At 60.9% G+C, this 22,599-nt stretch overlaps 9 protein-coding genes across 9 annotated transcripts; 6 read left to right on the forward strand and 3 right to left on the reverse strand.

Moving 5' to 3' along the window:
* Positions 1-82: 82 nt before the first annotated feature.
* Positions 83-2,272, forward strand: COLE_03521 (uncharacterized protein; the record flags this gene model as incomplete). Its single annotated transcript, XM_018423030.2, has 7 exons — positions 83-432; positions 468-503; positions 566-942; positions 978-1,103; positions 1,138-1,370; positions 1,404-1,710; positions 1,749-2,272. The coding sequence occupies 7 exons, from the start codon at positions 83-85 to the stop codon at positions 2,270-2,272; spliced, it is 1,953 nt and encodes a 650-aa protein (XP_018279184.1).
* Positions 2,273-2,580: 308 nt separating this feature from the next.
* On the forward strand, positions 2,581-3,106 carry COLE_03522 (uncharacterized protein; the record flags this gene model as incomplete). The annotated part of the gene is made up of 3 exons (XM_018421343.2): positions 2,581-2,710; positions 2,743-2,872; positions 2,935-3,106. The coding sequence occupies 3 exons, from the start codon at positions 2,581-2,583 to the stop codon at positions 3,104-3,106; spliced, it is 432 nt and encodes a 143-aa protein (XP_018279183.1).
* Positions 3,107-5,100: 1,994 nt separating this feature from the next.
* Positions 5,101-5,929, forward strand: COLE_03523 (uncharacterized protein; the record flags this gene model as incomplete). Its single annotated transcript, XM_018423029.2, has 3 exons — positions 5,101-5,127; positions 5,181-5,387; positions 5,624-5,929. 3 exons carry the CDS (start codon positions 5,101-5,103, stop codon positions 5,927-5,929), a joined length of 540 nt encoding a protein of 179 aa, XP_018279182.2.
* A 977-nt stretch (positions 5,930-6,906) lies between these two features.
* COLE_03524 (uncharacterized protein) lies at positions 6,907-7,169 on the forward strand (the record flags this gene model as incomplete). Its single annotated transcript, XM_018423028.2, has 2 exons — positions 6,907-6,947; positions 7,079-7,169. The coding sequence occupies 2 exons, from the start codon at positions 6,907-6,909 to the stop codon at positions 7,167-7,169; spliced, it is 132 nt and encodes a 43-aa protein (XP_018279181.2).
* A 423-nt stretch (positions 7,170-7,592) lies between these two features.
* On the forward strand, positions 7,593-8,577 carry COLE_03525 (mitochondrial 54S ribosomal protein uL13m; the record flags this gene model as incomplete). Its single annotated transcript, XM_018425764.2, has 4 exons — positions 7,593-7,613; positions 7,939-8,062; positions 8,109-8,263; positions 8,428-8,577. The coding sequence occupies 4 exons, from the start codon at positions 7,593-7,595 to the stop codon at positions 8,575-8,577; spliced, it is 450 nt and encodes a 149-aa protein (XP_018279180.1).
* Positions 8,578-10,270: 1,693 nt separating this feature from the next.
* COLE_03526 (uncharacterized protein) lies at positions 10,271-13,408 on the reverse strand (the record flags this gene model as incomplete). Its single annotated transcript, XM_018423027.2, has 3 exons — positions 10,271-12,676; positions 12,716-13,215; positions 13,315-13,408. 3 exons carry the CDS (start codon positions 13,406-13,408, stop codon positions 10,271-10,273), a joined length of 3,000 nt encoding a protein of 999 aa, XP_018279178.1.
* Positions 13,409-14,122: 714 nt separating this feature from the next.
* Positions 14,123-15,937, reverse strand: COLE_03527 (uncharacterized protein; the record flags this gene model as incomplete). Its single annotated transcript, XM_018423026.2, has 1 exon — positions 14,123-15,937. The coding sequence occupies one exon, from the start codon at positions 15,935-15,937 to the stop codon at positions 14,123-14,125; it is 1,815 nt and encodes a 604-aa protein (XP_018279177.1).
* Positions 15,938-17,129: 1,192 nt separating this feature from the next.
* COLE_03528 (uncharacterized protein) lies at positions 17,130-19,029 on the reverse strand (the record flags this gene model as incomplete). Its single annotated transcript, XM_018423025.2, has 3 exons — positions 17,130-17,674; positions 17,736-18,030; positions 18,067-19,029. 3 exons carry the CDS (start codon positions 19,027-19,029, stop codon positions 17,130-17,132), a joined length of 1,803 nt encoding a protein of 600 aa, XP_018279176.1.
* Positions 19,030-20,574: 1,545 nt separating this feature from the next.
* COLE_03529 (uncharacterized protein) lies at positions 20,575-22,358 on the forward strand (the record flags this gene model as incomplete). Its single annotated transcript, XM_018427398.2, has 6 exons — positions 20,575-20,662; positions 20,806-21,028; positions 21,066-21,273; positions 21,309-21,557; positions 21,602-21,860; positions 21,898-22,358. 6 exons carry the CDS (start codon positions 20,575-20,577, stop codon positions 22,356-22,358), a joined length of 1,488 nt encoding a protein of 495 aa, XP_018279175.1.
* Positions 22,359-22,599: the final 241 nt, after the last annotated feature.

The following is a 22,599-nucleotide window of genomic DNA, read 5'->3' on the forward strand; positions in this document are numbered from 1 at the left end:
CACTTGGTTGTCACTCGACCCCTGTCAGAGCGCGCCAAGAACGGGCCTCTTCACACCTCACACTCGCTAACTCTCCTTCACCATGTCCTATCGCGATAAGCCAGAGGATCTGGCCGCCGCTGCAGAGGAGTACGAGCTCAATGCTCGTGACAACGAGCCGCTGCTTCCACGGTACGAGGCCGACCAGCGCCAACCCTCGCCTTCTCCAGCCTCCGGAAAGCGGCGAGAGCGGCGACGCCGCTTCCCCTTCCTCTGCCTAGGAGTGAGCGTCGCGTTCGTGCTCCTCTGCTTCGCGGGTAGTGCTGTGTACTATAAGAATGGAGGCGACCTGAGTGCCATCGAGGACAAGATTCCTGCGCCCGTTAAGAGCTGGGCAGACACCATGTTCGGCGACGAGGGTTCGTTCAACGACAATAAGAACTTCCCTACGGAGTGAGCTCAACGCGCAGTGTCCAAGCTAACAGCAGCATCGGATACGCTGGGCCGACGCCGACCGGCGCGGAGTGAGTACCCGCGTCTTGTTGGCCTGCGCCACCGCCACCCATTCCTGAGTGCTGACGCCCAGGGCTGCTCTGGTTGTCACGGCGCCCGCATTCCCGCTGTACAGCGGCGTATCACCGCTGGTACCACCCACGACCGACCGCGAGGGCTTCGACATGATGCGCCACTGGGGTAACTTGAGTCCGTACCGCTCCGTGAAGAGCCACGGACTCAAGCATGCGTCTCAGGCTGTCCCTGATCATTGCGAGATTGAGGAGATGCACTGGCTGCAACGCCACGGCGCGCGGTATCCCACCTCAAGCCCTTTGGGTCCTGCTGGTCTATCACAGCGCCTCAAGGAGGCTGGCAAGTGGAAGGCAACGGGGGCTCTCTCCTTCCTCAACGACTGGGATTACAAGTTGGGCGCCGAGCTCCTCACGCCCTTCGGCCGCAGCCAGCTGTGTAAGTTGACCACGGGTAGCGACTGCTGACTCAAGACAACCTTGGTGTCGCTGCCCGCATCAAGTATGGCTTCTTGCTTGACAGGATGAAGGACCGCCTTCCCGTGTTCCGCACCGAAAGTCAGGATCGCATGCTGCGCTCCGCCCAGAACTTTGCAGCAGGTAAGCTGCCTACAATAGTGAGGGCTGACGACAGGCTTCTTCGGAATTCCTGCGGAGGAGCAGTACAACCTCGAGGTCATGGTCGAGTGGCCTGGGTACAACTGCTCGCTGGCACCGTACCACTCGTGCCCGAACGACCTCAAGGTCTACCCTCTCGTGCGCGAGAAGCTCGCCCAGTGGGACAAGAGGTTCCTCAAGTCGGCCCGCAAGCGACTTCAGGAGCTCATGAATGGTTACGAGTTGACTCTGCACGACGTAATCAACATGGTGAATGTCCTAGCCATTCACAACTGACCGCAGATGGATCTTTGCCCGTATGAGACGGTCGCACTGGGCCACTCAGCCTTCTGCTCGCTCTTCACTGAGAAGGAGTGGCGTGGCTATCAGTACCGCAACGACATCTACTGGTGGTACGCCGCATCGTTCGGCTCGCCTGTGGCACGCGCCGAGGGCCTGGGATGGATGCAGGAGCTCACGGCGCGCCTTACACACACTCCTCTCACGCAGTTCAACTCGTCAGTTAATTCAACGTTGCACGACGACATCCACTTCCCGGTTAACGAGCCCCTTTACGTCGACTTCACGCACGACACGACGTTTGCCCAGCGTAAGCCTGCTCATAGTGCGTGTCACAGCTGACACCAGTGCTCCCAACGCTCAACCTGACAACGTTTGCGTCGCAGGGCCCGCCTCCACTGGACCACATTCCGAAGAACTGGCCCTTCGTGTCCTCCAAGTTTGCTCCATTTGCGACCAATCTTCAGGTGCAGGTCCTTTCGTGCGCCACGCACAGAAAGACGTCCGTTGACGACGACGAGAAGGAAGGGTGGTGGCCGTTCAAGCCGGCCGACGAGGAAGCCACTGTGGAAACCACGTACGACAAGCGCGACGTTGACGACGGCGAATCCGATGTCGAGCGCGAGAGTGATGATGAGGCCGAGAAGCAACCAGAGGCGTCCGACAAGGGCCGCTTCGTGCGCATCATCCTCAACGACGCACCGGTTCCGCTCACAGGCATCCGAGGGTGCGAGAAGAACAGCGATGGCTTGTGCGATATCAGCGCTTTCGTGTCGAGCATGCACACCCTCATCGGCGAAACTAATTTCGCGCAAGCGTGCCACGAGGACTATGACTTCCGTGACGAGGTCATGGATGGGCGCCCACTCTAGCTAGATTTCTTTTCCTAGCCCTTGCACGCCCTTGCACCTTGAGTTTATGTATTATGCAATGTTGCCACCTTGCTGTTTGCTGTCGGAGTGCGGGAAGCAAAGAGTAATTGACGAGATACCAGAGTGTTGCGGAATGTAGGTCAGGTTCGGGCCGGAGTTGCCGGCCTTGCTGGACCACTCACACGTCATGGCGATCTGGCGAAGCGCAGACCTCTCGACTGAATGCTTGATCTCTCTCACAGCTCCAAACCGCTTCACTCATCTCTCCCTCGTCACGCACTGCTATTTGCTGCCCATCTTTCTCCACGATGAGCACCGACAACATCCAGGCTAGCCTCTTCGCGCGCGACCCGCCGCCACTGGTACCCAAAGCCCCCTGGAACGACGAGCTCAAGAAGCAGATCGCCGCATTGCAAGAACATCGCTACATCATTGCCGGTGAGTCATTCTTCATTCCTGCTAACACTTAGCCCTCCACCTCGCCAACGACGACATCTACGCCTGCCACGACATAGTGCAAGCCGACGAGGGCGAGCCCACCGCCGACCTGATGCACGCGCTCCTGCACCGCCGCGAAGGCGACACGTTCAATTCGAAGTAGTACGTCGGGCGGTGCTTCACGGGCAGGAGGGCGTGGGAGGGAGGGGGAGGGCTGACAACAGCTGGTTCTCGCGTATGCGGCGGCATGCGCTGTGCCCCGAGCCGGCGGAGGCGAAGCGCTTCGTCGACGCGTGTGAGCGGCGCGAGGCGGGGTGTGAGGAGCGGCAGTGGGACGAGCTGCGTGAGCTCGTGCGATGGACGCGGGAGACGTACAAGTCGTCCGCGGACCCGTGATGCGCGCGACACAAGGCTGGGCTCGCGGCCACTGGGCTGTGAGCTACAAATGCTGTGGACATTGCGTGGCGGCCGCAAGTGCCACGGGCTTAGTTGCGTTCGTAGATCGGGACTTGCAATCAGCTGGACGCTGCGGATCGCAGAAGCAGCGGTGCGTATCCTGCGGCCTGCGGTCGAGTCCTCGAGATTTAGTCGTCGACGTCATGCATCCCCAGTCTCGTCCACGTCCATCATCCTCGACACTGCTCATGACGTCGACAGCCTCCTCTTCGCCGCCATCATGACGGCGAGCCGCTGTCCTACTCACATGCTGGGGATGGTCTTCCAGCGTCTCGACTACAATCAATCAAAGCTGAAAGGGGAGCTCCGCTTGACACGCACGCATGTCAGTACTGCAGTGCTTCGATGCTCCAGTGCGCCTCCCACTGGCAGTGAACGATCTCCAGCCAAGTGTTATTTTCCAACCCGTGACACACCTACCCACTTCACCACTGTTTTGACCAACAACACCAGATGACACTTCGCTGTGCGCTACACATGTACGTACATTTCCTCGCGTCGACCACATCGCTTTGACGGCCCAGTTAGACCCCCCTGCGCCCTCGCAATCCTCAATGGGCATCATAATGGATTCTCCAAGCCCTCCCATCAGAGAGCGCCAGCCCTCTCCTCCACACCCGCCGAGCACAGACCGTGAGCAGCGCCTGTTTCCACTCATCGTCTTGAGGAAGCGATGGCGAAGAGTCGTTGCAGAAACGGAGGCTGAGCGTTACTGAAATGATTTGCCGGCCGGTCCACGGATATACCACCCATGGTGTTCACACGCATAGCCCCGCTAGCTCAGTAGGTTTAGAGCTTCGGTCTTTTAGAAATCCTCGGGTTATGAAGAACCGACGGTCGCGGGTTCGACCCCCGCGCGGGGCTATATTATGTGTCGCAGAATCGTTTTTGAAGGGTGGAGGAATCTTCCGCGCGTTTCAATCCTGCATGGCCACGAGGCCTGCATGGTCACAACGAGGGGGTTCGAGCAGAGGGGAGGCTTGGATGACTGTAGACGACGCCGGTTAACCGGGGTTGGAGTGATGAGGGATGAAGGAACGGAAGAACAGGTGGTTTAAGCATGCGGAGACAACATCGCCGCAGCCGTGTTTTAGACAGCAGCGCGATTTTCTAGAGGAGCACGAGAAAACACAAAAGGACACTGCTTACAGAATGGCACTCGGCACATGATGCACATGAGCAAGACGCGCCGCGCCGTGAGCGTCTGATGTCAACACATCGGCATGAGGGACCCAGGGTTCAAGTTGCACCGGGTCGATCGATGTATAGCGCAAGGCGCGCAAGGCTCGAGTACTTCGCATCATTTGTTGTGCTTCTCTCTTGCACTCCCGGACATTACGCATGACGCATAACGCATGGTATCTGATGCGAGGTCTAGCGATCTAGATCCTTGGAATGTAGTGCGCTCGAGGTGGATGGCTTGACGTGACTGCTTTTGGGGGATGGGCGGAGGCAAAACATGACTGAAGGGGGAGTGGTGACCATGCGAGAAGAGGGACCCTGGTAACGCCCATCCATCAGCACATCAACATCCTCTCTCTTAACAACACGCTCCATCGCGACACCTCTCCATCTCGTTGTCATCCTCCAGTAACCTGTCTATCCTCTCCACAACTCGGTTACAGCCACTGGTCGACACTCCTCCAGCTCTCTCGCTCACCAGCCAGTTACCAGTCGCTGGCGCCATGTCGGTGAGTCCACTGTTTGGCCCCCATCTTCCAATTCCCACCACCCCCGGTTCTTGGCGACCACTCCGTCGTCGTTTCCTCGTCACCTTTTCCTTGCCACCCTCCACCCATCGCTCACCACAGATCGACAATATCCGCCGCCCCGACCTGAAGCGCAAGCTCGTCGTCGTCGGCGATGGCGGTGAGTTAGCTCCTTTCGCATTTGCCAAGCTCACACCAGGCTGCGGCAAGACATGTCTTCTGACCATGTACGCCGAGAACCGCTTTCCGGAAGTGCGTCCTTTCCGTCGTGCTCGCGTGCACCTCCAGCTCGCCACTGACAACAGGAATACGTCCCTACCGTCTTTGAGAACCTCGTCACCAATGTGCCGCATCCCACGGACCCTGGGAAAACAATCGAGATGGCACTGTGGGACACCGCTGGACAGGAGGACTTTGACCGCCTCCGCCCGCTGTCTTACAATGACACGGACGTTATCCTTATCGTGTTCGCGTGCAACCACCGGCCAAGTCTGGAGAACGTGTACGACAAGGTGAGTGGTGTGGCGTGTGTGATGGCTGTGCAAGGGTGCTATGATACCGCCAGCGGGTAATACAGCCGGCTCGCATCTTGTCACCTTGGCTTTTCACTGCGTCGTCTCGCCATGATGGCCACCGAGCCGCATGTCCTGCAACAGCTGCGGCATCACAGAGACCTTTCTTTCGTCTCGCTTATCTGTTCCCTCCTACTCCCATCACCCTTTCCCTGCAGCATCGCGCTAACACCTAGTGGTACCCCGAGATGTCGCACTTCTGCGAAGGCGTCCCGCTCCTCCTTGTCTGCACGAAGACCGACCTGCGAAATGACCCGACGACCAAGAGCCTCATGGCGGCGCAGGGTGTAACGCCAGTGACGCCCGCCGAGGGCGAGAAGGTGGCCAAGGAGATTGGAGCGCGCCGCTACCTCGAGTGCTCGGCCAAGGAGGGCCGTGGCGTCAAGGAGGTGTTCGAGACGGCCATCCGCGAGAGCTTGCGCAAGGGCGCCGCCGTGTCGCGCATGGTCAAGAAGAACGGCAAGAAGTGTGTCGTGCTGTAGCGTGGATTCTTTGGCGAGGAGTGTGCTGTTGTTCATTTAGCATTATGGCATCCGGATTCTACTAGAGTACGCGGTGGTGCAGCGCTGGAAGTCGCATGAGCAGGCGGCGGCATGGCGATTGGCGACAAGACGCCGGGGTCAGTGCAGGTCGGTGCAGAAGTCAGGCGCGTGGACGAATTTGCTTCCGCTCCAGCTTCTCCATACCGCCCTCATCACCGAGAATACGGTCATCACCACAACAACACTCATCCGCTTCCTCGAGTCTCCCGCATCGCGACTCCTCCTCTCCTCCTCAGACCGCGACAGCTCGCGCCAGACTCCTGGCGCCATGTCGGCCCTCGACGGCTTCCGCGACCGTAAGTTGCAGTGCTTGATGAGGGCTGTGATTGTGCTGACGGCAGAACTCGTCCAAGTCGTCCTCTTTGATGGGCGCGTAATTGTCGTGAGTTGCGCGGTTGGGGCGGGTGTACCCAATTCTTCTCACTATCGCGGTACGCGGTGCGGCGATTCCTTCGGGTCGCGAGGGTGGACAGAGTCTTCGTTCGCAAGTTTCTTGTCGCACGCTGCGCAAAGCGCACAGCGCCGCGCAGATGCGCCGCGAAGTCTGCATGACACTGACTGTGCTCTCTGACTCCTTTGCGAGTAGAGCACAGCGATACCCGGCGCGCAATGAGCGCCCGCCTAATCCGTTTCGTTAGAGTCCGGCACCATCGATGTCCACTCTTCCGCCATGCGCACGTCGTCAACAATGCGCGGCTGCTCTTCTCAGCGCCGCTCTATTCTTGCCGCGCCCCTCTCCTTGGGCCTCCACTCCTGCAACCTATGTTCCCCTTCTCGCGCTCATCCTCCCCCACGCCTCCTCACCCCTCTACATCCTCGACTGACCCCAGGGCAAGCTCAAAGGCAGCGACAACTTCTGCAACATCATCCTCTCGGACAGTGTTGAGCGCGAGTATGCTCCGGACCGCGGCGTCGAGATGGTCCCACTGGGTCTGTACATGATCAAGGGGGATAACATGTGAGTTGGTGGCGGTGGGCGGTGGGCGGGCAGGTGGACGGGCAATGTCTCTTGCGTATGGAGGAGCCTTTAGCCCTGTACTGTTGCTACGTACGCCTGGCACACTACGCTCGGACATGCGCTGACTCTAGCGTGTTCGTGGGCGAGATCGACGAGGATAAGGACAGCAGCCTCGATTACTCGGAGATCAAGGCGGAACCGCTCCGCGAGGTGCACTTTTAGATCGGCGGATAGACACGCCGGCAAGATGAAGAGCTCAATTGCAGGCGGCATATGTATCGGGTACTCGTGTGTTGGCGTGTGCGGGGTGTCGAGGCCAGTCGGCGTGCAGCGGGCCAGTTGAGCGGTGATGCAGCCGTGGACCGAGCAAGATGCTACCGGACGAAGCTAGTCAGGTGGGAACTGTCCCTGCGCTTCACTCTCGTCGGGACGCCACCTGCCTTGGTAATGCACAGCCCCAGACAGTCCTCCGTCGCTTTCATGCATGCACAATAACCTGTTGCGCTGTCCAGATGATCAGAGGATCGGTTCCCCCTCACCACACGCAACCTCCACCGCCGAAACCGCTGCCCGGATTTTTCCATTTGCTCCCGCTCTTGCCATCCAACTTCGACTTCGAGTTAACTCATCTCAGCACCATCAACCATGTCCGCAACAAGGGGAAAGGTGAGCGACTGCGCCGGGTTGGACGCGGAGAACACAGGCGAAAGGGAATCGGAACGCGTGCTAGACCTCGAGAGGGCACGCGAAGCGCGCGACACCAGTCGTCCATCTGAGGTTCGCTCCTCCGACTGAGGTCTGCGCTCTCTTGGACGGTCGCATGGCCGCGGCACGCGGCAGAGACTACAAGAGGACAATTCACGATACCATACTTGAGCGCGGCACAACTGCCGCGCTTCGCGTCTCCATCGCGCTGCGTCCCGACTCCCTTCATCACCCCACGCCCGGTCACACTGCGCGGCCTCCCGCATGCCTGCCCCGCTGACACCAGACCGCGCTGGCGCTCTCGCGCGTGTGGCACCACACGAACGCGCAAGACCGCGTGCTGGGCAACCTCGCGAGCCGCATCGCCTGGGTCCTGATGGGCAAGCACAAGCCGACCTACGATCCTGCGGGTACGTTGGGCGGTGGCGGGCGTGGTGTGGGGCAAGCTGATGCCAGTCGACGCGGGAGACTACGTCGTCGTCTCCAACGCCTTGGGCGTGCGCCTGACGGGCAGCAAAGCCACGGAGAAGATGTACTTCCAGCACTCGGGGTTTATGGGCGGCGAGAAGTTCGTGCCGATCACGCGGATGCGTGACAGGCGGCCTGAGGAGGTGAGTTGGGAGGTGGGGGGTTGAAGGGGAGGTGGGGACGCTGAGGGAGGATTGGTTGAGAGCGAGGAGGATGGTTGAGATTAGAGCGAGGAGAGGGGCGGGACGCGGCGAGAGGAGAGGGAAGATGATGGAGGACGGAACGCAGAGCTCCGTACTCACCCCAGATCATCCGCAAAGCCGTCTCGGGAATGCTGCCCAAGAACACGTTCCGCGACCGCCGGCTGGAGCGGCTCAAGATCTACGCGGAGGAGGCACCCGAGAACGTCATGAGCAATGTGCTCACGACGTGGCGCGACGCAGCGCCCAAGCAGTAGGACGACACATAGCATGCATACCCATTGACCAGAGTGGCAGGGGTGGGGGTGGGAGTGGACGATGATTGCTAGGACAGTAGCTGAGGCAACGAGTGAAGGATGCATTCACTCATCCCCCCTCCTCCCTCAACATCGGTCCGCCGAAGGGTACAAGTAAGCCAAAAACCACATCCCCCCGCCGCCATGTGTGTGGACGAGTTGGAGTATAAGCCCAAATACCCAACCACCACCCAACTCCAATTGGTCCGTGGTTCGAATACGGTTGCTGGCAATCGGCCAAAAGGGTGCAAACCGCCGGATGAGAATCACCTCGACACACATGCTTGGGAACATCTTTTGTAGTTGTCTCTTTTGTATCTCCCAGTGCTCTCTTCCCCTCTCCTTCTTGTGCAGAACGCAGAGCTTCAACATATCACATCTCATTCCTTCTCAACTGCATACGAATAGCTTAGTTGTCCGAGATGCCGCTGCGCGTCAGCATATCATCGCACAAATCACTCACATGACACCGCAGGCAGCACGGCCGCCGGCGTTACCAGTCTTGAGCGAGTCGGCGTGGCCGCCCTTGCCGAGGTCGTCCTCGCCGGCGTGGACGACGAGCGAACGGCCGAGGATCGAGTAGGGGCCGACAAGCGAAATCTGCGAGTCCTGGATGTTGACGTTGGCCGAGCCCGAGCCGTCGGTCTGGACGTTGCCGAGGTCACCGGTGTGGCGCTCCGAGTCGGTGGGGCCGCCGTGGTTCTTGCCGTGGGGGTTGAAGTGGGCGCCGGCCGAGGTGCAGCCCGACGAGAGGTCGCCGAACTGGTGGACGTGGAAGCCGCGCTTGGCGTTGGCGTCGAGGCCCTCGATCTGGGGTTAGTCAAGCTGCGACGAGCTGCGACGAGCGGAGCAAGGAGCAGCGGTGTGCAGGAAGGGAGAGAGTTGCTCGAACCGCCGAGACGTGCCAGCTTCGCCAGTGACAACCAGACGGAGAACGCGAGCCAGACCAGAGCACGCCATTCGTCGCCAACACTCACCTTGCCGGTGACGGTGACGGGGCCGCCGTTGTCGTCCTGAGTGAAGGTGATGGTGCCGGAGACCTTGGAGTCGCCCTTGAGGACAGCGATAGCCTGGGAGAGCAAGGAGCAGAGATGTGTGCAGAAGTATGCCGGAATGAGGCATTAAGTGGGATGGCGTCAGTAAGGAACGGGGACCCGGCCGGCGGTGGGAGAGGACCGGTGCGGTCGATACGCTGGAGAAGGAGAGGAGGGATAGCGAGGGGTAAGGAGGGGAGGGGAGGGAAGAGGAGAGGAGAGGAGGAGGAGGACGTACCTTGACCATTTTGAATGTGGTAGCGATGAAGAGGTAAGTGATGGAGAGGAGAGAGGAGAGAGAGACTGGAGACGCTGGAGTGGGAATCAAGTGCCGCAGTGGGGGGGAGGGGCGAGGAAGCTCAAGGAAGGTGGGCGCCCGTCGTCCAGCTCACCCAGGCAGTGACCGAATCGCGTCATCCCCCTCCCCCTCCGGATTCCTCACACCCGAATATACTCCCGCTCTTACTCAGAGTCGGCCTCGTCCACCCCGCTCTTCACCGAGGTCTGCCTGTCTATGTCGGGCTGGACGGCTAAACCACACCTGGTTAATGATCCTGCATGCACCGTACACTCTACGCACAGAGTAGTCTATGCACATCTAGACCTGCAATACAATCTACTCACGCCTCCGGCGCTGCATCACCCTCGTCCATGCCCTTGCGCCGCCGGATCGCCCCAAACATGCCCTGCAGCTCCTGCACCATCTCCCCGCTCACCGCGCGCAGCCGCTCCGCCTCGAGCTGCCGCTGGATCTCCACTGCCCGCGCCGGGTCCTTGGCGCCCTCGAGCTGCGCCATCGTCATGCCCCGCGCCCGCGCTTCACGCTGCAGCTGGATCCGCTCCTCGCGGGAGAGCGCGGAGCGTGCACGAGTTGCTGCGGCCGGGATATGAGCCTCAAACACCTCGTCCACTCCAGCTGGAGGGAGGTCGGGCGCCGTGTCCGCCTCGTCGTCCTCTTCTACGAGGCGCTCAATCTCCTCTGGGCCCGGTCCGGGCTCAGGCTCAGCCCAGCTACGCGCAAACTCGGGGATCCGGGGTGGGACGGGCGTCTCCTCGCGCTCGGGGCTGTCCGCGTCCGTAGTCGCCTCGAGACGTAGGCGGTTACGGTCGACGTGGCGAAGCATGTTGCCGATGTCGTTGCGCATGTCGGCCCAAACCATAGACAGGTCCGACTCGCCATCAACAATAAGCCCGCGTACCTCTTCCGTCTTGGCCCATACCCGGGCAAGCAGGTGCTGCAGGTCGTCCATGCTGCTCAAAACCGCCTGCTCGGTGCTATCGCGTGGCGCAAAGTCCTGATTGCCTAGAAGCGACATGAGGCCGCGCTTTGGCGGAGGCGTGGCAGGGTATGATTTTGAGGCTGCGGCAGCGATTGCCTGCGCGGAGGCAGCCTCACGCTCAGCATCTGCTCGTAGTGCCTCCAAGCGAGCGATGGCCTCGGACATCGTGTCCATCACCCCGCGTAGCACGAGATCCACCTCATCCCAATATCCGCTCTCTTCGGGCTCCCGGAAGCGCAAGCCGAGTAAGCAGCACGCCATGCGCCGCCGCTTCAGATGTACACCCAGGCATGAGGCCCTGAGGCCACCAAGCGTAAGAGGTGAGATCGAAGCACCTCTTTGCATCGGTGGCGGGCGGAGAGGCGAGCGTCCATAGCCGAGGCTTGATGCGTCGCGGGTCATGGCGTCGGGGAAGAGGAGGGATGTCCGCTTGGAGCCCGGGGTACTCGGTATACTGGGTCTTGTTCGGTCCGAGAGAAGGGACAGTCGCCGAAGACCGCTGGGGCTATCAGGGCGCGTGGTATTACTCCCAGGCGACGTGCGCATTGAGGAAGCGGCGGTTTGAGCACGCTGCACTCGAGCAGTATCAGAATGTGGGAGCGAGCGCGTGCGAGTGAGGTTGGAGCTGGTAGCCAACGCGACGTCGTCTCGTGTGTAGTCGATTGCGGGGTATCCGGCCCCAAACGGAGTCTGCAGTGATCGGCGCTTATCGCTCGACATCGAGGTCGTGGCCCGAGCAACAGCCAAATTTTGGGCCTGTTCATGGCTCGATACCGGGGGAGATGGTATATATGCAATGTCCTGTAATGACCGGCGGAAGGGCGACTGGCCGGGTGTAGCGCTGATGCTGTGGAAGGAAGGCGTGGGCGGCTGCCTTGACCACTCGGGCATCTCTAACCGCGCGAGCGTCTGGATGAGCGGCGAAGCGCGCTTGGGTGTGAAGGGAAGTCCTTTCAATACCAGGGGCGGAGATAGTGCACCAGCAAGCGACCTGTCGTCGGGAATCGACGCAGGCATGCAGCTGCTCTCAGTTGATGCGGCCGAGAGCACGCTGTCACTACCCTCCTCGCCGTCCGAGCGCACGTCCGTCTCTGACCGAAATGGTCGTTGTGGACGCGCGTTCCAATCGACGCTGTAGCTCGTGCGATTGAACCTCGGAGACGCGCGGCTCGGGAGTTTTGTGAACCGATCGTTCGCGTCGAAGGGTGGCGCGAGGGCGCGGATCGGTGTTCTCGCATGCCGAGCAGTTGGCGACAACAAGGAGGCGGGGAGAGACGCCGGCGGAGACATGGGGCCAGACGAACCCGCTCGTGGACGATTGTGCTTGTGAATTGCGGACGGGCTGGCGTCCTCTTCATCGCTGCTCGACGGGCGTCGTCGACGCTGCCCGCCCACCAGCTGCACGTCGTACATGTTGCTCAGCACGGTCAGCTCGCTGCGGTCGCACATGGTGGTAAGCGACGAAGTCGCCGTCGCGAGACTGTCCGTCATGTCTTCGAACAATCGGTGCAGCGCGATGCGGAGTTCGTGCGCGTGGTCGGTATCATCGGGCCGTCGCGCAAGGATCTGGAGTGCGGCAAGAACTGTCTGGTCAAGCGCCTTAGACTCGTCAAGAAGGCCTTCCAGCCCGCGCATCACGCGAGCGCGACCTGTCGTGTTGTGAACAGCGCGCTCGGGAGCCGATGATTCGCGATTCGCCTCTGGCACATTGCCTTCCTTTGCTGCGCCCTCAGTGGGGGCTTCGGCCTTGGACGTCAGCGCGGGGGGACGCGCGGAGCCGCTCACAATTCTTCGCGCATATAGCGCGACGCCCGTGGCTAGCGCTGTGCCGGGAATCACGCTGCCCACGGGGCCGAGGATGTACACGATCCCCGCGACGACCGCCGCGATGGCAGCGATGATATCCCACCGCAATAGCTCGGGTATCCCTGCAGCCCCGGGAGCGTCTGTGTGCGAATATGATGCGACAGAGGCCTTGGAGGGCGTAACGTCGACATCTGTTGTTCCCAGACTTGCGATCTGCGTCTTCTCCAACAACCCGCTCGATGCGACGAGATACTTGAAACGCTCGGCGAACTCGTCCCGCGGTGGCGAGTCTATCCTCGCTGGCGACGCGAGATGGCTCGGCCCTGCCTCGGCATTCTCAGTGTCAGACATGGCGCTGGGGTGCAATGTCAGTTTCCGGGTGGTGGCAAGTGGCGCGATGCGTTCGCGCGAGCGTGGCCGCCTCCGCCTGATGGTCGTGTCGTCTGCCGGTGGCGAGTCGTCGAACGACTGCTCGGCCTCTGTAGAGTTAGTGGGCGGCCAGTGGGGGGACGAAAAGGGCGGGGCCGGGCCCCCCTCGTGGAGAAAGGGGTTGGATGGCACGAGCGGGGCAGACGTACGGGCCAAGTAGTCGGCGAGGGGCGAGGAGTCGGCGGCGTCGGCGTCGGGTGTGGGGGATGCTGGTGGCGAGGGGAGGGGGTAGTGAGTAGCCATGCTGCCGATGTTGGCATGACCGGGGGGGATAGAGAGATGAGAGATGAGAGATGAGAGATGAGAGATGAGAGAGAGATGATGAAATGGAAATAGCAAGAGTGTATAGGCTCAATAACAAACGTCGACGCGCCCAGGAGCAAGACGCCACCTTCCCTCATCGACCTCATCCATCATCCTCGCGATCCGCGCTCCGCCCCGCCCCACGTGGTGAGCTTATTACATAAATCTACTTCATGACACTTTCTTGGCGCGTCGATCGCTCAACAACATCTGGCTGGGCCATGTCCCATTCATTCATTAGCGCGCAGTGCATTGTCATTGTTGCGAACAACTTGTTCCGCATACAGACGATTCACACTAGCCGCTTCTTGCAGCTCGATGGCTCATGTTTGCACTACGTTTCGCGCCCACTCAGAGCCCAGGCCGCGCGACCCTTGATAAATGATGGTGCGTGACAGAGCCACATACTCGCTGCGTCGCATGCGTTGCGTGCGTAGGTCCGTTACTCACCGCTGCACCGCCTTATCACGTCCGAGGGTGTCAACTGCTCGGTGTCCAGCCATTCAGTCTGTCGGGCTAGTTGTGGACCTGCAGCATCCAACCACAGGAACACCGCGGGTCCGTAACCTCTCGCTGCTTCCAAGCCCTTGGTAAACCCAATTAATGCATGATATTAGGATATGCTAGTGCTGTCTATAATGTTGCTTGTCTAGATTACTGCCCGGTCGTAGAACGGGAGCGGGAGCGCGACACGGAGCGCGTAAAGGACATGGAGCGTACGGGGCGCGTGCGGGGATCGCTGAGCTCCTCCTCCATCGAGATGGAGCGCTGGAGGTCGAAGAGTTCCGGCGAGTCGAATCCCGCTTCGGACTGCACGTCGTCGTCGTCGTCGACGCCCCGGACGTTCTTCTCCGCGTCGGCGCCCGGCGCCTGCGCCGCCGCGGCCTTGCGCGCCGCAATGATCTGCTGGTAGATCCGCGCGGCCTCGCTCGCGTACTTGCACTTTTCGCGGATCGCGCCGCCGTACTTGTAGAAGAGGAAGGGGAAGGGCGCGCACGCGAGCGCGAGGAAGCCGGGCAGCGCCGCGGCCCAGTGCACGCCGAGCTTTTCGTACATCGGCTTTGTGAAGAGGGGGAAGGCGGCGCCGAAGAGGGAGCGGAGCACCGAGTTCGCCGCGAGGACGGACGCCGCGTAGATCACATACACGTCCACGAGGTAGCCCATGCACGCGAGGAAGAGCATGACCATGCCCATGCCGAAGGGGACGCCGAAGATGATCGGCGCGATCCAGTGCGTGTTTGGGCCGTCGGTGGCCGCGAAGCCCGCCAGGCCGATGATGATGATCACGCCACCGGACATGGCGGGGACGAGGCGGTCCTCGGGCACAGGGTAGCCACGCTTCTTGATCGTCTTAATGTACCGCGGGTTCGTCCAGACAATGGTGACGATGACCGAGAGAATGGCACCGATCATAATGCCCAGGAAGGCGAGACCCGAGATACCGATCGACCAGCCGCGGCCCTGGCTGAAGACGATGGGGTACGCCGCGAAGTTGAGGTAGAGGATGCCGTAGACGATTGCGACATAGATGGAGAGAACGAGCACGATAGGCTCCAAGATAAGGAATTTCCAAGGGCGGACAAGTGACGCCTTGAACAGGTTGACGATGTTGAAAGGCTTGGCAGCGTCCGCGCGGTACCGGTAAACCTTGCCGGTGACTTTAGATAGCTTGTCTGCGCGCTGGCGCAGCAGGAGGGGTGCGTACGTCTCGGCGCTGAACAGGAAGAGAAGGACGAAGACGAAGCCGCAGAATATCGCGAGCATGCCGATGACCCAGCGCCATCCAGCCGCTTCACCGAGGAAACCACCAGTAATGGGGCCGATGGCGGGACCGAGGAAGGGCGCGACGGAAAACAGCGCCATGCCCAGGCCCATCTGCGCAGGGTCGAGAACGTCGGCGATGGTGCCGCCCGCGTTGGCGAGGGGGGAGGAGCCGAAGAGGCCGGCAAGGCCACGGAACACGAGGACCGAGCCGGGGTTGGGCGCGGCGCAGGTCACGGCCTGCCAGAGAGTCAAGAAAAAGTAGGAGAAGAGGTAGACGCGGCGGCGGCCGAACACTTCTGAGGCGGGCGCCCAGAGGAGCGGGCCGAAGGCGAAGCCGAGGACGAAGAGCGACACGCCGCCAGTCCAGAACAGCGAGTTGGGCTTGTTGAAGTCCTCCATGAGGGAGGGGATACCGCCGGTGTACGCGGACGAGGAGAGGGCTACGGCGAGCGTAGCAAAGGACGCCACGACGATCTGGCTCCATTTCCACAACTGCGACCAGCTCTGCGGGTCCTCAGCGTCCTCGGGCAGCCAGTCGATGATGTACGGGTCTTCGTCTGTTCCGCTGCCCTTGTACGGGTAGTTGAGGATGGTTTCGAAGGGCGTGACGTGTGGTCGCCAGGGGCGGCGAGTGAGAGTGTGGGCGCTGAGGGGCTTGCCGTCGTGCGCGGCGGGGTGCGCCGTCACCGACGAGGCGTCGGACATGCCTGTTCTGTTAGCCATGAAGAGTGGGCGGATGCAAAGCTCCATCGGGCCATCGATCGGGATGGATGCTGATGACCGAGAAAGACCCTACACTTACTGGGTGGTGTGGAGGTGGTGGCGGGTATGTTGTGAAGACGGATGATCCGATTGGTGCTGTTAATGTTGGCTTTGATGTTGCTGCTGGAGTTGCTGATATCGATACAGTTGCCACGACCGAATGCACAAGACAAGATGGGATGGAAAGTGAGAAATGAGATGCGAGAAAGAAATTACATGCAGTGCTAAAGTAAGACGGCTGAGCGCTGTCCTTGTCGCCGCCGCTGATGTTGCGGCCGCCGCGTGACTGTCTGCACCACTTGCCCGAGGCTGGTGACCCTTAGAATCCCGGCACTTGGAACGGTACATGGTGGCGTGCCGCGGGGCGCTGATGCAATTTTTGCCGCAGGCTATTACGGGCTCTCACTTCCACTTCGACCTCGGTGACTGCCTGGACCACCGGCGTGGCGGCGGTACGTCATTAGCTAAGCCGGCGGGCAGAATCCCCAAGCGGAGGGCCGGAGCGCGCTGGGCAGCGAGGCATGCGGGATGCGGTACGGCCGTCGGTTCCGTGCCTGCCCTGTCTGTGTCCAGGTGGGGAGATGGCGGAGGGGTCAGAGATGGTGACACAATTTGTCCGTCATGATTGGGTGCTGCGGAGTACTGGCGGATATAGCCGCGCCGCATCAGTGCCGCCCGTAGTGTCACCGTGTCAGCATGCCTGAGGCGCGTTATCAAGCATGTTCGGAGAAACTTTGGCGATTCGGTGGCGATTCCAGCATTCTCTGCCTGCATCTCCGCGTGGTCAGTCCACTGCCGCCGGCTGATGTCAGCTGGGGCCGCGATGCCTCACCCTCGAGACCAGCGCACGGACGTGGAGCTCCGTGACATGACGCAAGGTCGCGGTGGCGATGAGTATGGCTTTGACCACGTCGCCGCGATAAGGAGTGATCGGGGGCCGGGGGCGCCTGTTCACCGGGCCGGCCGGCAGGACGAGGTGCGAGGCGAAGTGCGCAGCTGGGAACGTGTGGGAAACCGGGGTAGTGTCGTGCTTTCGCCCGAACACGCCTCGCACGCCAGTGCGAGATTGCTGAAATTGGATACATGGACTTGTCTCTCAACACTTGTCTCGTCCCCTCAATCCACTGTCCACACGTTACAGCCCCATCTCCATTGAACCAATAATGTCGGGATACAGCACACTCAGATCGAAGCTCATGAGATCAAAGTCGATAATGTTCTGGCCTGGTACCGCGTGTCCAGGCCACAGCGCCTCAGCAAGATCGGTATGTGCGTCGGCGTCGGCGAGCAGCTTCTCGCCCTCGGTGATGATGAAGCGTGCGGCGCGGCCGAGCGTGCGCACACTGCGCGCCGCGTCGTCCAGCCGCCCACCCTCGATCAGCTTCGCGTCAGGGTACGCCGTCGCGACGTAGCGCACGCTGCGCCTGAACACGATGACGGCTGCGGCGGCGATGAGCACGGCGTACTCTGGTATGAGGGCGGTGTCGAGGATGGGTGAGGGCGAGTCGCGTGCCGGCGTCACGATGTCCAGCACCGCAGTCATGTTGCGCGGGAACTTGCGGAGGCACTGCAGGACGGTCTCACGCATGTCTTTCAGCGGGGAGGGGAGCCACGTGAGAAATAGGGCGATGCGGATGTGCAAGGTGAACTCGATGATGCGCGCGTCCATGCCGATGGAGGCTGAGGTCAGAGGTGACAGGTGGTGGGGTGACAGGAAGGATGGGCACGAAAGAACACTCACGGCTTTGAGGATTCGCAGCCGCCACATCAGCTGCAGCGTCCTTCGCCTGGTCCCATGCCGCGACCAGATCGCGCATATCCTCGTGATTCCACTCGCTCTCGCGCTCCACGGCAGCGAAGCGCGTCACAAACGGCGTGAACGCCATGACAAGGTGTGCCTCGCTACGGAGATGCACATTAGCCGCCTCGAGCTGCTCACGCACGAGGCGTGGGAGACGGAGGGCGAGGGGTGTGGGTGGCGCAGGTTGCGGGTACATCAGGCTGAGGAGCGCATAGCGGTTAGACACGGCGCACCACTGCAGTTAGCTTTGACTTTGAGAGCGAGGACGTACCAATTGCAAAAGCCACAGACTGTCGGCCCACACCGCGTCGTTGAGTTCCTCGCCCTTCCGCACAGCCGCGAGCGCGCGCGCCTCCAGCCCCATTGCAAGACACATGCTCCTGGCGAGTGATACCATGCGCCATGCCGTTGGCGTGATTGGTGCGCCCTCGGCCCCGTCATCCGGCAGCGGCGGGGCCAAGCTCATTATTAGGAGAGCAAGCACCACGTCGACGCTGGCATGACTGCCCATCGCAAGCGCCATACATTCGTCGACCAAGCCGCGCAGTGCGCGCTGGTCCTTGACGAGCGCGGGGACGTGGTGGAGTGCGGCGAGGAGCACGAACCCGTGCCCCGGGAGCGGGGTGGACACGGCTGTAAAAGGCGGGATGGGGAGGAGGCGGGCGGCGCGCGCCTTGAAGCCGTGCCAGGCGAGCTCTGCCTCGGCGGGCGAGAGGAGGCCGCGCCCCACGGGATCGGGGTATGCGCGGGTGCAGGCAACGCTCCAGAGTGTCTCGTCGTGCCCCTCGAGCTGGAGAGCGGAGAGGCGGAGTGGTCCAGCGAATAGAACGTGCCTCTCCTCCTCCGGGATGCGGTAGTGTGGATGATAGCTTCCGCTGGTGCTGGTGCCCGCCCCGGAGACGCGGGCTTCGAGATCGGCGAGGGCGCGCTCAGTGCGTGCCAGCCGCGCTTCAGCGTCCGCTAGCCGCGCACGCACATCCTCGTCGGCTGAGGACCCAGCTGAGCGCCCCACTGCAGCCGCCGAGACCGGCGCAGGCGTGCTCACCCCGCTCAGGTTGTTGTCGAAGCCGCCCACCACGGCTGATAAGGAGCACGGCTTGCCTCGGCGACGGCATAGCGCGCACCCGCCTGACGTGACGTCTTCGCAGCGTGTCTTTGAGGACACGCATGCGGCGCACGCACGGAATATTTTGGGCCGCTTGCGCGGAGAGGGGGAGCGCGAGCGGCGCGACATGTTGCTGATGGTGTGGTGGTGACGGAGATGGAGAGATAGCGAGGGAATCCCGAAGTGTCGGGGGCGGGGGATCCGGGCGGTGGGCGGAAGCTCCGGGGTCACGTGACGGTGTATCGGCACAGCCGGCGGTCTTCTCCGCATTCTCACAGGAGATTAGACCAGATCGACCAGAGCCGATTTGTCACATCCATGCTCAATCCGCACGCGAGGGACGCCGCGCCGGAGCACCAGCGACATCTGATCATGGTCTACTCGCGTGAACAGAAGTCTCGAGCCATGCCAGACGCAGTCTTCGGTCGAATCCAAATGATACTTCTCGACAGAGTGGAGGTCCAAACGTGATTCATACCAGTTGCCCGCTTCTTCACTGCTTGACACCATCCACCTCGCTTCGTTGCCGGAAGCATCGCACGGACCACTCTTGACAGCGCCAGGAGGCTTTGGAGGCTTGCATGCTCCTGCAGGCTTGCGGAGCTCCTTACAACTCACCTTCCAACCCCGATCGATCACACGATTCGAAGTCGATCATGCCAGAGGCCAGAGGGGCGAAGGGGTCGGCACCGTGCGTTGCACTGCAAGGAGTGGAGTGAGTAACATCCTGTACAGAGAGAGTTGTGTGAGTGGCTGCGTGTACGCGTGCGGCGGGACCAGTGCCGAGAAGGGCGCCGCGGAGAAACGAGAGAGAAGCGAGGGACGCGCCCAAGACCGAGGGAGGGAGGGTGGGGAGAAGGAACAGGCAAGGTGGAGGTCGACCGCGGATGGTCGAGTAGAGAGGTCCGAGCTAGGATGAACGTTGGCGACTACGCCACCCACAGCCCCCGCCCCGGCTCCCCACTCCCATCCCATCCCCCCCTTGCTTTGCCTTGCTTGCCGCATAACCCCTCCTGTCTGCTCTTCAGCCTGCTCACCTGCTCGCTCTCACTGCAGTGCTGCAGCTGCCGCGCAGTTGGCTGGCGCCGGCTCAAGTCGCCGAGATGAAGCGCGGAATGAGTGAGGTGGTGGAGGAATGAAGGCTTGGAGACTCGTAGGAATCATGTGCCGGGAGAGGTCCACGCGCGTGTCGAAGAGGAGTACAACGACAAAGAGTTACCAAAAGCCATTGAGCGTCACCATCATTCTTCGAGTGGTGCAAAAGCACTTGGCGACACGCAACACAGACAACACACACTCGTCGTATCCCTCCTTGCGTCCTCCTTGCCATCTGCCCATCTGCTTCCCAACCACCCCAGGCAACTCGCTCCCCCCTCGTGATTCCCCTTCTTCCCTCGTCAAGAGAGAGGCCGCGTACGCCCCCTCCTCTAGCGTGGTCCAATCACCCTCCCACTCTACCACCACCTTCCCCCCCCCCCCCCCCCCCCATTGCCCCAGTTATCAACCACAACACCTCCCTCCGTCTTTTCTCTTTCACTCACTTACTCACTCTCTCTCTTTCTCCATCTCTCTCCCTCTCTCGACTCTACTCCAACACCCAGCACCCAACACTCCACCCTCCTTCTCCTCTTCTCTAATCCAACCCCCCTCCCCCGTACTCCCTCCCTCATCAACATGTCGCATGACCCTCCAGCAGAAGCCCCGGACGACAACCCCAATGCCACTCCCTACACAAATGGCACCCCCCGCCCTCGCTCTCTTGGTGAGTACCTCGCCTCTTGCCGGCTCGGCCAAAGCCTTCACACGACCCCTCGTGCCATCTTTATTCCCCCTAGCCACCAGGCTTCTGCCCGACACGCCCCAATCACCTAAAATACTCAATCTAAACGACACCGCTAATCGCAGACGCACTGCCCCACATCCTCCGCGTCAGCCCTGAAATTGCACTAGACGTCCTTACCGCCTCCAAGGCCACTCACGACATTGTAGCCGCTCATCTTTACCACAACATTGATGTAGCAATCGCCCTCGCCGGCACCCTAACTCCGGCGTCGAGCATGACTGCCGCACTCGACCGCCCCTGCTGTCCCAGTTCCCGCGAGCAGCTCAAAGTTGTTAGCGCCCTTCGGTGCGTCGCTGCTGATACTTCTCCTCTGACTCTACAGCAACTTGGAGTATGCCGCCTATGTACGGGTCATTCGGTTTCGCCACCCTTGCCCCACACACGCTCCGGTTACAGCGGTCAACGACGTCACTCGCGAAAATGATCGTCTGGACGCTTGGGCGCTGGCTAGAGCCCTGATCATGCACTGTCCCCAAGTGCAGCAGGTAACTTGGAAGACAGGCTTTGGGCTCAACGACGAACTCTGGACAGTGAGAGATCACCGATCTTGAAATGCTGATACGAGGCAATCTCCAACTTGACAAGTCTGCAGCGTCTTCACTTGACATACCCTCAACCGCACCCAGCAATCGTCATCAATCCGCTGTACCCGCGCTTGACACCTGTGCTCCAGCAATTCGGCGAAAACTGCGCTGACAACGTGTTTCTGGCCGAACGTCCCATTGTCCACGCCATCGGCCGCGAGGGACTCGCCCTTGGCGTGGCCTGGGAAGGCCTTGAAGAGCTCAGCTTAGAAGGTCTCAGTGTGCAGGGAGTGAGTTGACTAATGTATGTGTGTATGATGCAGCTAACCACGAGGCGTGGACCATCGCCAGCCACCTGGAGCTTCTCGCTGAGCAGCACGACTCGCATCAACCTCCCCGGCTGCACACACTTTCGCTTGCGACGCACTTCCTAGACTTGCGACTGTGCCGAGCGGTGGCAAACTTTGGTTCTCTTGGTAGTCTCAAGCACGTTACGTTGTCGACGACGGGTACCAAACTCAACGCGGAGTGCCTCAAGGATCTCTTGACGGGATGCAGCGCGCTTGAGTCTCTGAAATTGACAGACATCGAAGGTCAGTTGATTGAAACAACCGGAGCTGATTAACCTAGGCCGTCTCGATAAGAACACTTGGGGAATGATTGAGAGCTGGCCTCCAACTTTGACATCTCTGGTGCTCGAAATCCGGGAGAACGGCTCGCGCCACTCCTGGGTGATGAACCATATCTCGTCCATTGCAGAAGTACCTGTGGGACAATTGAAGCGCTTCGTGGTCAAGCGCGTTGTACATCCCATTGCAACACTCCCCTTCCCTCCACTAGGCGTAATTGTGCCGCAACCCGACGCCACGCACAACAAGGAGCCCATCCCGTACGAACTTTTGGAACTCATTCGCAATGGAGGCGACCTCCTGGAGGACCTTTGCTTAGATTGGTGGGACATTAGCGGTCTCGCCTTTGAGGCGATCCTGCTCGCTTGTCCGCGTCTTCGCAGGCTTCAAGTCTCGATCCGCGCGACTGTCCTGGACATTGTAGGCGCTTTTGTGGGCTCAGCTGACGGTAGATTGGCATGACCACCGCATTTGCCAACGTGCCAGACCTCGCGGAGCTGAATATCACTACCGACCCCAAGCTTGCAACTCCGGCTGCGATCAAGGTCAAGGCGAGCAAGAAGAAGCAAGTTGCATGCTCTAACCTTCCACCATTCCTTGCAGAGAAAGTCGCTGAGTCTGACCCCGCACTTGTCGAAGTTCGCGACCTACGCAAATTCGCTCGGCGGCTTCCCGAGTTCAAAGTTCTCCGCTGGATCGGGCG

The sequence above is a fragment of the Cutaneotrichosporon oleaginosum genome (genome assembly GCF_008065305.1).
Source record: "Cutaneotrichosporon oleaginosum strain ATCC 20508 chromosome Unknown ATCC20508_contig03, whole genome shotgun sequence".
In the NCBI taxonomy this organism is placed as follows: Eukaryota; Fungi; Basidiomycota; class Tremellomycetes; order Trichosporonales; family Trichosporonaceae; genus Cutaneotrichosporon; species Cutaneotrichosporon oleaginosum.